General features: G+C 37.2%; 1 protein-coding gene across 9 annotated transcripts in view; it reads right to left on the bottom strand.

The window, feature by feature from the left end:
- The window catches only part of LOC115622892 (serine-rich adhesin for platelets), a 39,750-nt gene that overhangs the window by 19,551 nt on the left and 4,790 nt on the right, over positions 1-15,409 (bottom strand). For 6 of the 9 annotated variants that reach the window (XM_030516999.1, XM_030517001.1, XM_030516998.1 and 3 more), the window contains exons 2-5: positions 5,147-5,698; positions 983-1,220; positions 595-852; positions 222-480 (exon numbers count right to left, since the gene is read on the bottom strand). In XM_030516999.1, coding sequence (XP_030372859.1) covers positions 222-480; positions 595-852; positions 983-1,220; positions 5,147-5,635 — 1,244 coding nt within the window. In that variant the 5' untranslated portion in view covers positions 5,636-5,698. Of the gene's footprint in view, positions 1-221; positions 481-594; positions 853-982; positions 1,221-2,841; positions 3,658-5,146; positions 5,699-15,409 lie in introns of those variants that run through there. The other 3 variants (XM_030516997.1, XM_030517003.1, XM_030517002.1) reach the window with 1 other exon arrangement.

Genomic DNA, 15,409 nt, shown 5'->3' with positions numbered 1-15,409 from the left:
CTTCCTTTTCATGTTATTGGGTGAGGTACTGAATGTGCTTACTGGAGTATTGAGTAATACTTTCTAAAACGTTTTCAAATCGTTCACAATTAAGTTAAAAACAAAGAAGCTAGATTAGAGTATTTAAGAACTCCTAATTATTATCACACTTCATTTAAATTCGCGACTAAGTGGCTTGAGTCCCACCTATTCAGTGTTTTCCAACTCCATTCAGTACTCACATGACATTCGCGTGCATACTGGCCAGATTGTTGTAGTTGTAGCGTTGTGCCGTCGTCTGCTGGCTGCGTGAGCCACACCGGGTTGTCTGAGATGTGCCGTCTACGATCTCGCCGAAGAACTGACGCCGCTGGTACTCAATGGTTGTGTTCTGATTCAGATTGAACGTCAGTGTCTTTGGTTGTGTTATTTTTGGCTCGCCATCGCTCTGGGTGCCGTCCAAGGTACGGCCTGCGTGCGCGCTCTTCGAACGACGCTTCACTAGAAGGGGGCGGACGAGAGACGGGTTGGGTGAAAGATGTTGATTTTAGTTTACTTTTCTCTTTCTCTCTCTCGTTGGCATTACAAAGTGCAGAGTTCAAAAGTGCCACTTACAATTGCTGACGAGGACGCCGGCATTATTATTGTTGTTGTTGTTGGGGTTATTGTTGGTGTTGCTGGCCGTTGCATTGCCATTGTGGTTATTGTTGTTGTTGTTCTCTGTGGTTGACTCCTCGCCGGTCATGGTCGCCAAGCCTGTGGAAGCGGGGCGTGGCATTTGTCCGCGATATCCAAAGCGATTGCCGGCCGCGCCTGTCGCTCCACGCTGAGCTGCGGCGCCCACTTTCTCGAAATGTACGGGTGGAGGGGTGGCTACGGGGTGGGTGGAGAGAAGGTACAGCCGGAAATAAAGACAGTTAGTTACATGCCGTGTCAGTGCATCGTTAAAGAACACACAATACTAGATGCCAATTAGAATCGCTGACCAATTGCCAGAGCTCACCTGCATTCCCATTGTCGTCTTTGATGGGCTCCGGGGTTTTGGAGTCCCCGTCGCCGCCACGGTCGGTGGTGCCCTCCAACAGTTTCTTGAACTTCTTGGGCGTCGAGTTGAGCTTTTTGCGGAATCCAAAGGACATGGCTGTCCCTTTGGTGTGTAATGTGTGCTCGCCCTGTTCGCCATTGTTCCGACGACTCGCCTTGCCGCCCCCACCTCCTTGCTTCTTGCTCTCCGTCTGACCCTAAAAATGGAAAGTGTGTGAGAGGGGGTGGAGATCAGATATTTGGAGAAGAACGGGTGCAACAATTAATGCAAAGCTGCTGACTTCAAAGCCGGATTGAGGTCAACAGTGGCGCTCAAAACTCAAAACAATAGACAACAATAAGCTGCTGAGATAAAAGTTCTAACGTCAAGTGCTTGCCAGTGGCAGTGGTTGGAGGTGTGGTGTGTTGTGGGTGGCTTGGTGGCATGACGTCTAAAACTAACGATATTTGCATGACTCATGCGCCTGCATTTGCATTTAGATGTGCATTTGGACAGGCGTACGCAGTCAAGTAAAAGCATCAGCTCTCAAATACACTTACAGAAAAAAGTTGAAATGTTTTTTCTACGAAAGTAAACTTAAAAAATAAAATAAATAATGTAGAAATTACTTTGAACAATAATTAACGAAATTTTGGAACATCTTTATACTAATCTTTAGCAATTACTTGGTTAGACAGACACATTATTTTCACATACTGTTGCATTTTCCTATCTATTACAACAACTTTCTAGCCTGTAAACCAAAAGAGGTACAGCTTTTAAAATAACATAATCTGAGAATCACTTTAACTCGCGTAATAATAATACGAACATAACTTTCAAATCCAAAATATAAGTACAGTGCAATGTAACTTTTGAATCTTGTAACAATAGCTGAGAAGATTGTGAAATAGAAATAAGCTTTAATTCTCTGACTACTTTAGAAATACATTCTTATATTATTTACTACATCATCAACATTAACAAAAAAAATAAAAAGAAATATATCCCATCCCAAATTTTATAATATTACAAAAATATGTTACAATATACCAGCTATCCCGATTCACAGCTAAATGCAGTTAGAAACCTTCACATATATAGATATTACCGAATAAAAAGTTGAGAGAAGATGAGATTTAATGTTACGATCAGCCAAAAAAATGACTTCTACCCAAATATCTTGTGTTATTTGTTATTTTATAAGAAGAGAATAAAATGTTTCAGTTTCATCCATATTTATGGATTTTGTAATATCAAAAACCTCTAAAGACATTTTAGTCGCACCTAAGGTTATTTTAAAAAATTTCACGTTTCGATGAAATGATCTCGAATTCCAGGCCTATTAATTTTCATAAATCTACTTGCTTAACGGATACAAAATACGAAAAAAGAGCAAAAAAAATACCTACTTCGTGCAATCAGGAAATTATATATTATATGTATATATATATTCAAAAACGTATTGACATAATGTATGAGAAACTTTTAGAGAGTATTCTATTAAAACAGCTTGAATATGTTTTTTCAATATTTTTTTTGTAAGATAATTTTTTTATGATAGTTTTAACATTTTTTGTTCATTTAACTTTTAGAATCCGATCTCGAGTTTCGATTCTGTTTCTCATGAAATGTCTTTCTTTCTATTTAAAAAGGCAAAAGAGCATCTCTCATCATGTTTAGCGCGTCAATACGGGCAAATAGTAAGAATGTACCATAAGTGGGCACAAACATCTTAATCTATTTGTCTTATGTATAAAAAAAGAAACAAAACAATAAAACAACAACAAACTGAAGCAGTGACTGTTACTGTAATTAAAGCGCTCTACTCTCTTTACCATAATGATGACAGCTTCAACTTCAGCGTCTACTTCTGCGTCCTCTTCAGTTTCTGTTGTTGTTTCTGCTGCTGCTGCTAATGTTACAATTCCAACTGTTCCAACAGTTCCAACTGTTCCTGTTGATATTCCTTGCTCTATGTCCGTTATATCAAAATAGTGAGTTTCTGCTGTCTCTGATACCACGATGTTATCATTGATGATGGTGATTGGTTCCTGTTGAAGATGCTGCTCTTTCTCTGCGACTGATGGCGACGCCTCGTGTGCTGCTAAGGTAACGACGAGGTTATCGCATTCATCCATTTTGCACGTCTCCAGAGACACAATCGGACAGACTGCGAGCCAGCGGCTCAGCACGGTATTGAATTTTCACGTACGCCGTTTTGCTCGTTGCCCCAAAACAAATATCTAATAGTACATATACTATATATTGTATGTATTCTATGTGTATATGTATGTCTATCTGTATTCACTGGTCACAAGTGCTATTCGTACACTCGCACATATTACGCCATTTATAGTTGCACTTGAGGCAGGCACCACCAACACATACACACACACAAGCACACACACGCATACACAAGTATGGAAAAGTCTTTTGTAAGTCCTTGAAAACCGTGTGTATTGGTAGCGTTTGGAAAAGTGTTCTGAAAGTCGCCGCTTTGAAGAATTTATTGCTATGCGGCGACGCCTCCAAGTATGCTTTAAATTCTTTTCCTTTTTTTGTTTTTCTGCGTTGCAAGATTTGCTTGCTTTGATTTTTCTGCTGACTGTTGCTCAGCTCGATTTTCACTTGTGAAACTGCAGCACACGGAAAATTGAATGCGTCGCTGAAAATTCTAGCAGTCCGAATGAGTATGCTTGGGCCCTCTGTCAACGTCGTCGTCGTCGTCGGTCAAGCGGAGCACGGGAACATGCGCAGAGGCAGAAAAAAACACACACAAGTGTCTGACAGTTCCGGCCGCAGAGCATAAATGTGACAATTGGTGGTGGTTTTTGGTGAGAGTCGTTTGGTGCGAGTGGCGCCATCTAGGGTTCATTTTGTGTGGTTGTGAATTATATTGAGGGTGGTTTGAGCCGGGATTATACCGTAGAATGAAATGGCTACGAAAACGGTATTTGGTAAGTGGAAGTTGATTTAATTGTTAGGAAAGTTGAAGAGAAAAAACATCTATTTGTTAAACAAAAGCGATACATGTATTATTCGTACACACAGTGAAATTCCACTTTAGCTTGTTAACAAAAAATTATACAGTTTTCTCTAAAAAATGAATAAAAAATCCATGCTGGGAATAGCACGTGTAGAAGTACGAGTATAACACGTGTAGTTTTATTTTTAACAAGCCCCCTTTCGTGTTTATGCAGATGAGAACAAAACTGGTGATTTGCTTACACATATACACAAATGTACACATTCAGGCCATCTAGTCGCAAGTGTTGAGTAAAGGTGGGTTTTTATACCCTGTACTCAAAGGGTGAAAGGCTATACTAGTTTTGTGGGAATGTATGTAACACACAGAAGAAGGCGTGGCAGATCCCACAAAGTATATATATTCTTGATCAGCATGACGAGACAAGTCGATATAGACATGTCCGTCTGTCCGTCTGTCTGCCAGTCTGTGGTACAAGAGCTAGAATTATCAAACTTGGTATCCAAGTTCCCTTAAGCCCTAGGCAGGTAAAGTTTTTCTTTAATACACTCCCCCCTGTTTTTGATTTTCCATAACTCTAGTAAAGTTCGGAATTTTGAACTCAAATTTGGTAATATCATCTCTCTTGTCTTTTTTTGGCAATTTCTATGAAAAAGTACATATGTTGGAGGTCACCTGATGGTCCCATATTGGTGTTGTATTTGAAAATTCGTTAAATTACTTCTCTCTAGAAATAGGCATGGACGTCTGTTTATCAGTTTTCACAATACTGAATATAGTTAAATAGTTTCCTAACACGATTATGCTATATAATAAGTATTTGATTAAGTTCTAATTAAATTGTATGTTTTTAAATTGTATTATAAACCCATTTTGATATCAAATAAGGTTGTTAGTTTTCAAAACAAAGGTGTTAGTTTCCTATAGCAGCTATGGAATACAGTGGTATGATGATCTCAACTATAAAATATCCTTATATCCTGCTATTCTTTAAATCGAATATACACTGTTTTGAGTGCCATTGGCTTAGCATATCATATTTCATGTTAATTTTATAAACATAATAGAAAGTGGGCTTTGGGGTGGTGGTCATTATTTCTGCATAAACGGGGTCAATTATTTCTGTATTTTAAATAATGCACTCCTCTACTTACCTCTTTGGCGTTTCCAAGACAACCAGTGGGCCGCCGTTTTAGTTGCAGCTCTGCAGGACGATTTATTCTCTGTCCACAATCCACTGTCCATTGCTCTGGCTCTTGTTCGGGCTTAGCCAGGCTGCTCAGACTGACGACATCGGCTTGTTCCATAAACTGTGCCAGCTCCTGCAATAGAAATTCCTGACAAGTGTAGTCGTTTGGTCCTTCGGCAGCCAGAACATTATTATAGATTGTCTCGAAGTGCAGAAGAGCTTCCGATTCGTTGTCTGCAGCTTCACGCTTTGGCTTTTTGTGACTTATGCAATAGTAGAAAGGCTCATCTTGTGGGTCGACTGTGGATTCTGTGGCTGCTACATATTCATTACTCGATGTCAACTGTTGCCATAGTTTGTGCGTCTGGGCCAAATCCTGTTCGGATAGCGTTATTGTCAACACAGATTGATGATGTGCGGCTGTTGTTGGTTGGCGCGACACACACTTGCCCATTGGGTTCGAGTGCTCTTATTGTCACTGTGGCCTGTTGACTATATTTGTATCTCTGATTGTACACTGAGGGAAAAATAGTGCGTAAAATAAAATTCCGGTTAGGTTTGAATTTATGCAGTTTTGTAATTAATATTTGTTTCTTGCAATCGCAAATATTTTAATTGAAGTTAAAGTTAATTTAACATAAAGTTCGCAGAATGATGGAATAACACTTGACACTAAGTATTGTATCTTTATCTGTGAATTGACTTAACTCTTCGATGATTTTTAAAAAGAGCAAGCTTTCCTTTTTCATTTAGGACTATAGTAAATGCAACTACTTATTTTGATTGAAAATAAAAAGGCAGACAGAAGAAAACTGGTATTAATTTTGTTATTTAAATTGAAACATCATTAATATTTAAAATGTTTTAATCAAATATGAATCAATCGGGAGTTTAAAATCGATTCTAGACTTAAATTTGCAAATATTTTAAAACTTTTAAGTGTAGGAGCACTGTGGTCTATTAGATTTGCTGCATTATTAAAATAGTCTTGCAAAGAATATATTTACAGGTATACATAAGTATTACATTGGGCAGCATTAGGGAATTGTGAATAGTCTCGTTAATTTATGGAGTATGACGAAACTGATTGTGAAACTTATAAAAAAAGCATCTCCAAACTCCAAACGTTCACAAAGGAGTCGAAAAATGTTGTAGAAAAAAAAATTATACCACACAGTTGGTTGCCATTGGTATGCGAATGGAATTTCTTTAAAAGTTGTAAATTGTAAAAGAAAAACACTGTCTATGAATAATTAATGGCAATTTAAAAAGGGACAATTATGAGAACTTATTGGACTGACAGAAAATAATTTCACTGAATTTGCTTGAATGTGATGGCAAGTTTTTGTCACGCTCTCTAAAGGGAATGAATGAAAAATCATCATGGCTATAAAAAAGCTATAGAGCTATTTCTCTTTGGGCAAAAGGAGCGAATTATGCACTATCTAGTTTTAATAAGAAAGCATTAAGGATTTCGCCATCCAAACACAATAAATCATTACACAGCTCAGTGAACGGTATAAATTATAATAGTTCTAAAAGCCAGTTGGCCGATTATCCTAAACTTTATTAAAACGGTCTATTTCAAGCCTCGATTCCACTTAAGAAAACGCAATTGAAGTGTTTAATTTTGAGGCGAAAACAACAAGATGAAACATGTTTTTTTTTCTCTCAGTGATGTTGTACGAGTACTCGTACTTGCAGTTGTATCTACATCTGTGAGTATACGAGTTGCTTGTCTTATTGGCGGCTGCTGCGGCGATGTTCCACTGGCGTTGATTGCGCGCTCACGTATTGTTCTTGACAGCTAATGTCTTGTGGTGCTGGTATTGGTTGCTTAGTTGCTTACTACTGCTGTTGTTGTTGTTGTAAATTAGTCGAACACGATTGAATGAGTGGGTTATCATATTAGCTGTTGCCATCATCACTTTGCATTTTGATGTGCGCTCAACGCCACAATGCATTGCAACTCCAATTTTAATTTCCGTCCCAACTGCCCACTTCCCCTACCCCCACACATCTCTCTTCTTCTTCTTTATTTCAACGCCTCTCATATTGCCATTGACTGCCTTCCATTCGCATTATGCCGAGCTGCACGTTTTTTATTAAATTTTATTTGAGTGGCGCATGCATAAAGGGCAGGAGCAGCAGCAGCACCACCACTGCCACGCCCACTTACCGCCCACCATAAGCAGGCCACGGTGTGGGACAAAAGTACATTTACGCAAATGTAAGCAGCCTTTGGGAGTCGTAGCTTTATGGCGCATTTACCGCATAACAACATTTACGCCCACACTGTGGAGCGCCGAGCGCGAACAAGCGGTATAGCGGAAAATCGGACAGCAAAAGGAAAAGGAATAGGAAGTAGTAGAGAGAGGAAAAAATAGATGCCATTGGGAAGCCCCAACAGTCAAAACAGACGCACTGTGCAGCCATTCACATTCACATTCCCATTCACCCAATCACCCAGCCACATTTTTTCTCACTCTCCGTTCAACTCTCTGTACTTGCAATGCTGCCCTCAGTGCACTTTGTGGCTGCTGTGCGCCACAGTGTACAGTAGTAACTGGCTAAGAAGATTTAGTTTTTTTTATTATATATATTAAGTTTGTACAAAGTATGTAACATGCAGAAGGAAGCATCTCCGACCCCATAAAGTATATATATTCTGAATCAGCATGACGAGAGAAATCGATGTAGGCATGTTCGTCCGTCCGTCCGTCTGTCCGTCTGGATGAACGCAAGGATCTCAGAAACTATAAAAGCTAGAATAACCAAAGTTGGCATCCAGATTCTCCTAGGTCCGAGAAAGGACGAGTTTATTTACTTTTTTTTAATTTTCTCCCCTTCCTCCGCTACAGAATTTCGTCAATAGCGTCCACATTTCAAATGCTACCTAAACCACACTTTGCACACTTAATTTATATATAATTATCTACTGTTGTTTAAAAAAGTTTATTCAATTCAGTCAATTCTAACAAGAGAGAACGCTACAGTCGAGCAAGCCCGACAGTGTAATACCCTGTACCCAGGTAAACTTCCGTCACTGAGTTATATGCGCCCATAGCAGCAGCAAAAAGAGGAAGAAGAAGAGCGAACTTGTTGCTGCAGTTTGGTGAGGTTGTACTGGCGAGAATTTGTTTCGCTAATAACTTTTCTTAGAATTGACCGAATTGAATTTGAATTTGAATTATGTGTGCAAAGTTTGGTTTAGGTAGCAATTGAAATGTGGACGCTATTGACGAAATTCTGTAGCGGGGGAAGGGGGGGAAAATTAAAAAAAAAAAAATAAACTCGTCCTTACTCGGACCTAGGAGAATCTGGATGCCAACTTTGGTTATTATAGCTTTTATAGTTTCTGAGATCCTCGCGTTCATCCAGACGGACAGACGGACGGACATGTCTAGATCGATTTCTCTCGTCATGCTGATCAAGAATATATATACTTTATGGGGTCGGAGATGCTTCCTTCTGTATGTTACATACTTTGCACAAACCTAATATACCCTGTTTACCCTACGGGTACAGGGTATAAAAAAAAGTTATTAGCGAAACAAATTCTCGCCAGTACAACCCTCGTCTTTTTGCTGCTGCTTTGGGCGCATATAACTGAGTGACGGAAGTTTTACTGGGTACAGGGTATTACACTGTCGGGCTTGATCGACTGTAGCGTTCTCTCTTGTTTTTTTTTTAAAGGGAACTTTCTTGTATCACACATTGTAATAATAAAGAGGAATGGCTACATACTCGACAAGGTGAGTCCGTTTGTCTGTGTGTTAACTTGTCTGTCTATTTTCATTACTATTTCTCTAGCTGTTTTCTAGCCTTCGCAATGACATGTAATAGCACATGAAACGAGATGTAATAGTACACTGATAAAAAAGTTGCATAGTACAGATGAACATTTTCATATTCAATTTAATGTTCACCTATTTCATATTCAAATCAAATATAAACATCGTAAATTTTACTATAAACATATTCAATTAGTGATTTTAATATGAATAATATTCAAAACAAATTGTAAAACTTCGTTAAAGTGTGTCATATTCAATTTAATGTTTAACCATATTAAATATTAATATGCACATAATAGTAAAATATAATATTTTTCTCATCTTTAATTTGAAGTTTTTGTAGTCGATCAAAGTATATATATATAGAAAACTATTACATTTCAATTGACTAGAATTCTCAAGTATATATTTTAATATTAAATTTAAGTGTGCACACTTCATATTTACTAAAACACACGATGGTGCAAAATAGATGGTAAAAATAGTTAAATCTACATCTAAATATTGAAACTTCCGTGGTTTTTTTTTTTTATCAGTGTACATGGTTTCGGTGAAGATGAAAATATTTATTTACAATATTGTGGAATTCATGAAAAGGGGCCCTCTTGTAATGGTTCATGGTTCCAAAAACTGGGTTCGTTTTCTAAGAATTTCAGCGAAGTCCCATATAAGTTAGATGTCGGAAACTTGATATACCTTTCTCATCCTTGCAACTACTGCATGTTGTGCTATATCAAGGATGCTATATCTATAGGGTTTGGCAGCTCTTTAACCAGCAGATCATTATCAAACTATCGCTATAGGCAGCCCAGGATAGGCTAGGGATGTAAATCGAAGGGAAAACATCGATGTTGATGTACACCGATGTCTCTTTATCAAAAATCGATGTATGGTCGATGCATCGCAAAAAAACAACGATGCATCGATGTTTTAAAAAATTAACTTTCAATAGAAAAAAACGATTATCAAGGATGCTATATCTATAGGGTTTGGCAGCTCTTTAACCAGCAGATCATTATCAAACTATCGCTATAGGCAGCCCAGGATAGGCTAGGGATGTAAATCGAAGGGAAAACTTCGATGTTGATGTACTCCCATGTCTCTTTATCAAAAATCGATGTATGGTCGATGCATCGCAAAAAAACAACGATGCATCGATGATTTAAAAAATTTACTTTCACTAGAAAAAAAGCGATTATTAGGGAGAAAATCACTAGCGATGTTTCAAATAAAAAATGTTTATATATCAAGAGAGACTGTCAAAGTATTTGACTTAATGTTGTTAATCAAAAAAGTACTCGTAATATTGACTTACGATGACTTGTATGGCTTACTTAAAATAACTGATTCTATACAGTTTTAAAAACAACGACGCGTTTCAGCTACACCTTTTAAGCGTATTAAGCTAAAACTAAAATGTATATTACAAAATACACATTTTAATGAAAACATCAAATAATTTATAATACCTATATACCTTCTTCGGTAAACCACACAAAGAAAACATGAATAACGTTCGATGTTTGGACAAACATCGATGCATCGTGGTAAAAACATCGTCGCTGCTCGATACATCGATGTTTTTTACATCCCCAGGACAGGCTAAGATGGTATATCAGCAGAGTAGTAAGGGTTTGACTTCGGACGCGAGAAGTCGATATAAATAAAACTTAATTTAATTAATACGAAGAATAAATATAATACTCCATTGATTAATACGACGACGTGTGGAGTTTTTTTACGAAGTTTCTGGACTAACTTGTAGGGAATTCACCAAAGATACCTACTGATATACAAGTATATAGAATAAGTTAGCCAATTTAAGCAATTTGTACCGTAAATATGTGTTTGTCGTTGTCTGGATTGTTTGTACCTTTTATTAGTGTGGGCGTGTGTGTGTGTGTGCTTCTTGTTGTATTGTGCGTGTGTGTGTGTGTGTGTGTGTGGCAATGTGTAGTTGTTTTGTTGCACTGTTTATGCCTGCTTATGTCGTTTTGCTCACATTTGCGATGGCTTTGTGCCGCATAAATTCCAGCACTTGCTCGACAAGCGCTACAACTGCACTGCTTGCCTCCCCTCCCCTCCCCACCCCTCACCAACCCTCTCGACCCCTCCCCTCGCCAACCCAACACTCCTTTACTCTGAAGCAACCACCTAACTGCCATGGCTACCCACTACGTGGGCTTTTGTGTTAACTGCAAACTTTTTTTTCAGCCTTTTTATATAATGAGGCAATTTTGCAGCAGCTCGCTGTTGCTGCTGCTGCTGTTGTTGCTGTTGTTGTTGTTTATTATTTGTTTTTGTAGTTTTTGCTTTGTGGCAGCAGCACGCGTTGTATTTGTGCTTTTGTGCAACTTTTACTTGTCGGCAACTTGTTACTTTTATTTAATAAGCCAGCCAGCCAGACAGTCGGCCAGAGAGGCAGGCAGGCAGGCAGGCGGTCTGTCGACGAAGTTGGTCGAAGCCTTTGGGCCTGGGCTTGTGCTTGGGCAGTGAAATGAATGATTTGCCATAATGCCGCCGTTTGTATGCAAATCCTTGAGATCTTGGCGCTTGTGTATTGGTAGCATATGTAAATTGAACTAATTATGCGCATAAATAACGGTGACTGGATGTGCTTTAATCGGCTCGCATGTTGCTGCAGATAACAGCAAGGCAGGCAACAAGCATGGTAGTAAGACGTACAAGTCGTGCGGTGTGGCATGCGGCATGTGGCATGAGGCGGCCTATGGCATGTGGCACTCATGCATAACCATAGCCATTCAATGTTGCATGCAACAGCTGCAGACACATGTACATATTTTCGGGCAATGCATTTCAATTTGACTGCAATAATCTTCTTCTTTTTGTTGTTGTTGTTATTACTCCTCTATTATTGCTATACATTTATTGCTTCTCTCTTTATGTATACGAACTGCAATAATAGAATGTCTCGTAATGAATACAAGAAGTGAATATTATTAGTTGGCAGGCGCGTGTCAAGAAAACTTTTATGATTAAACCAAAGCTTGCAAAAGTTGTTGATGCCCGCAGTTGTACTTCCGATACCCTTTCCTCGAGAGGGAAAGGTATACTAGCACAAACGAGATATAGCCATGCCCACCCGTTCGTCCATCCGTCTGTATGAACCTCCAGATCTTTGAAACCATACATGTTACGAACGCCATACTTGGCATGCAGACTTGTCTTACTAGTATGCAAAACAAGTTTACTCTTTCGTGCCAATATTGCCTCAGTAGTTTATATAGTTACTAAAGGAACGATTGTGCAAAACGCCGCCTACCTGAGAGTTTCATATTTTAAGCCCAAATTAGTAATTTTATTTCTCAATTCAATTAACAAACATATAATTTTTTTGTTCCCCATAAATTGTTAATTGTTCTGTATAAATAAGGTTCGCCTGTTCTCTGTCTTTTTTAGGAAGAATAGGAGGGATCTACTTCCCGGAACACTTTCCGTTTTCTGGATTTCTGCAGCGTTTATCCAGCGACAGCTTGATAAGGCACTTGTTTTTTATTCACTAATGCGTTTTATTCTGTTTGAATTTTTAAAAATTCATGCTAATTTTATTTTTTAGACCCTCACAGACTTATCATTTTCTAAAATTTTAAAGATTTTATTTATTTTTATGTTTTTCTAATATTATTATGCTTTGAACTGGCCAACAGTTTTGGCCATAACACGACAGTTTTGATATTTTTATATATGAAACCAGTCCTAAATAATTTGTTAAGACTGCAAGTAATTTTCAAATCATGATTTTATGCGGTGATGGTACCGCCACGATTCGAACCGAGTTATATGCAGAATCTTCAGTCCCGGAAATTCTAACCGACTATACGTGGAATTTCACTCTCTTGGGATTTATTATTAATTTTAAATTAATATTATTTCCTGCAAGAAAATTCCGCTTGACTGGTTGTTAAAGCGGTCTATCAGATACGTGTACAGTGCATACAAGATTCGTACCGATCTGAATTTTAGTGATTGCTTTTATTGTTGGCCGGCTGGCAGGTTGGCAGGTTGGCAGGCTGTCTGCTTGTCTGTGTGGCTGACACTTTTAATGCAACACGCCAACACGAAGACAACAAGCGACCAAAGTTTTATGAACAAAAAGATGACGACAAGCGGAGACAGTAGCTTCGGAATGAACTTAATTTTGCATGCCGCACTTTTTATATTTTTAATGCAAATTGACAATGGAGCAATAACAACAGCAACAACAACAAACGAATAAGCAAAAACTACAACAACTGAAGGCAACTGAATGGGCTTAAGGTGTAAGTGTTTGAAACAGTTGGACCAGCAGTGTCCAAAAGTCTACATCCATCCGACATCCATTTTGACGACGGGCGACTGCTCGCGTTCACATTGCGTGGCTAAAAGCAATTGCATTTTGGTAATTGAACAAGTCAACGCTTAATTATTGTGTGCACGGCCAGCTGTAAAGCCATAACTGTCTATCTGTCTATCTGGCTGTCTGGCCACAAACAAACCAACAGAGTTGGCCAACGCAGCCAACCAACTTAACAACTAAAGATGGGATCACCATAAGCATCCGTGAGTGTTCCCAGTGGTTCTCTTAATTTACAAACTGATGAGTTGTCATGTCTCTAAGCTTAATAACAATTATAACTGAGAGCTAGCGAACTGAAACCCTTTCTCAGATAAATGGGCTTCTCTATTATTTATTCAGCGGCCTTCACCTTTATCTGCGTTAGTGATGAAAAGCGGTGTCAATACTTGTAATATACATAGGTTTAAAATAAGAATAAAATTAAACAAACAAAAATATTAAAACAAATTGATTATAAACTAAACGATAAAAACATGAACAAATTAGAAAAATATTTACATGTACAAATATGTAAAAAATAATAAAAATATTTACTAGTACAAATATTTAAAAAATAATATATAATAATAAAAAATAAATATATTTAGTATCAATAAGGCCAAAAATAGTTGCGTATTAGTAAGTGTAGATAAAATAAAACAAAATATGTATATGTGTTCGTTGTAAAAATTATTTTCTTAATTATATAAATACAAACAAATAATAATAATATATAAATAAATATAAAAATATAAAAGATATTATATAATCTCAAAAAATTCACAAAAATATATATAATATGTGTATACATAGTAATAAAATACGTATTTAAGAAATATAATTATGTGTGAATATAAGACAAAATATTAAATAAAACAAAAGCTTTGCTTCTTGAAAGAAATAAAATAGACAAATGGCAAAAATTAATATATAGAAATAAAAAAACATATTTTTTTTTTATTTACAAATAAATAAATAAATAAAAACAATGAAATGAAAAAAGAAGACGCCATATACCTATGTAGATTATTAATGGGAAAAATATGTAAAAATAATTATTTATTTAATACGGTTAACATTTAATGGCAAATGAAATGATAATTTAATGTTTAACGAAGCAATAACTTATATTAAGTGCTCGTACAGTAATGAGTCTAAAAGTCCAATATTTGGAATACAATTTAATCAAGAACAAATTTGGTTTAAGTGTACCTATGTATGTATTTATGTATGAACATGTTTGAATGTAAATATGTGTGAGTCCTATATTAAGAGAGCTTTAATGATAAGGACTAATAATAAGGGCATACTATACGGTCATATATTATAAAAATCCGATCATTTTGCCGCCATTTAGACGGCCAGCTTAGGCAAAATGAAAGCTCAATATTGATAATTGTTTAATAACGTATTTAAAAATGCGTTCTGTTCGAAACAGAAAATTTTGGAATTAGTAAAAAAAATTTCTTTACAAAAGGACTAAGATTGAAAGGGTAAATTATAGAGCAAGGTCATCTAGTTTAATTTAGTTTGAGATTTTTGAAAATTCTGCAAATTACTTCCGTCTACCCATTTCGTTCTACATTCGAAGTAAGGGAACTAAGCCCAGAGACGTAGTTTTTTAGTTTCTGCTAACGAAATAGTCTCTAGCACTAGCTGGGACCGGGCCAACAAAACTCTAATGTACTACAAGTATTACGAGTAATTGATAGTTTTAGGAAGTTGTATATTTCGTGATTATGCTGCACATGAAACTACTTTCGGTCACGCCCCCGTCACTAATCAGCAACCCTACCAGCCCACCAACCCACCGAATCCGAACAGCGAGTGGGCCAAGCGATTCTTCTTTTATTCATGAGTGAAAAATTTTATGGCGCAAAATGTGCAAAAATGAGCAATTGCTTTTGTAAATGCCTGTTATTGCTCTTTTTTTGTTGTTTTCGCTGTTTTTGCCGCTCTTGGCCACCCATCGTGTTGTTGCTATAGTTGCTCAATACATAGATACATCTACATATATGTATTTATATGCTTGTATGTATGTGTATAAGTATGCTGCCTGTGGCATTGCGTATGCGTTTGATACGTTTTAATTGAC

Source organism: Scaptodrosophila lebanonensis, unplaced genomic scaffold, assembly GCF_003285725.1.
Source record: "Scaptodrosophila lebanonensis strain 11010-0011.00,11010-0021.00 unplaced genomic scaffold, SlebRS2 tig00000043-arrow-pilon, whole genome shotgun sequence".
NCBI classification, from domain to species: Eukaryota; Metazoa; Arthropoda; class Insecta; order Diptera; family Drosophilidae; genus Scaptodrosophila; species Scaptodrosophila lebanonensis.
The sequence above is the reverse complement of the archived record's forward strand: the minus strand, read 5'-3'. Positions and strand labels throughout refer to the sequence as shown.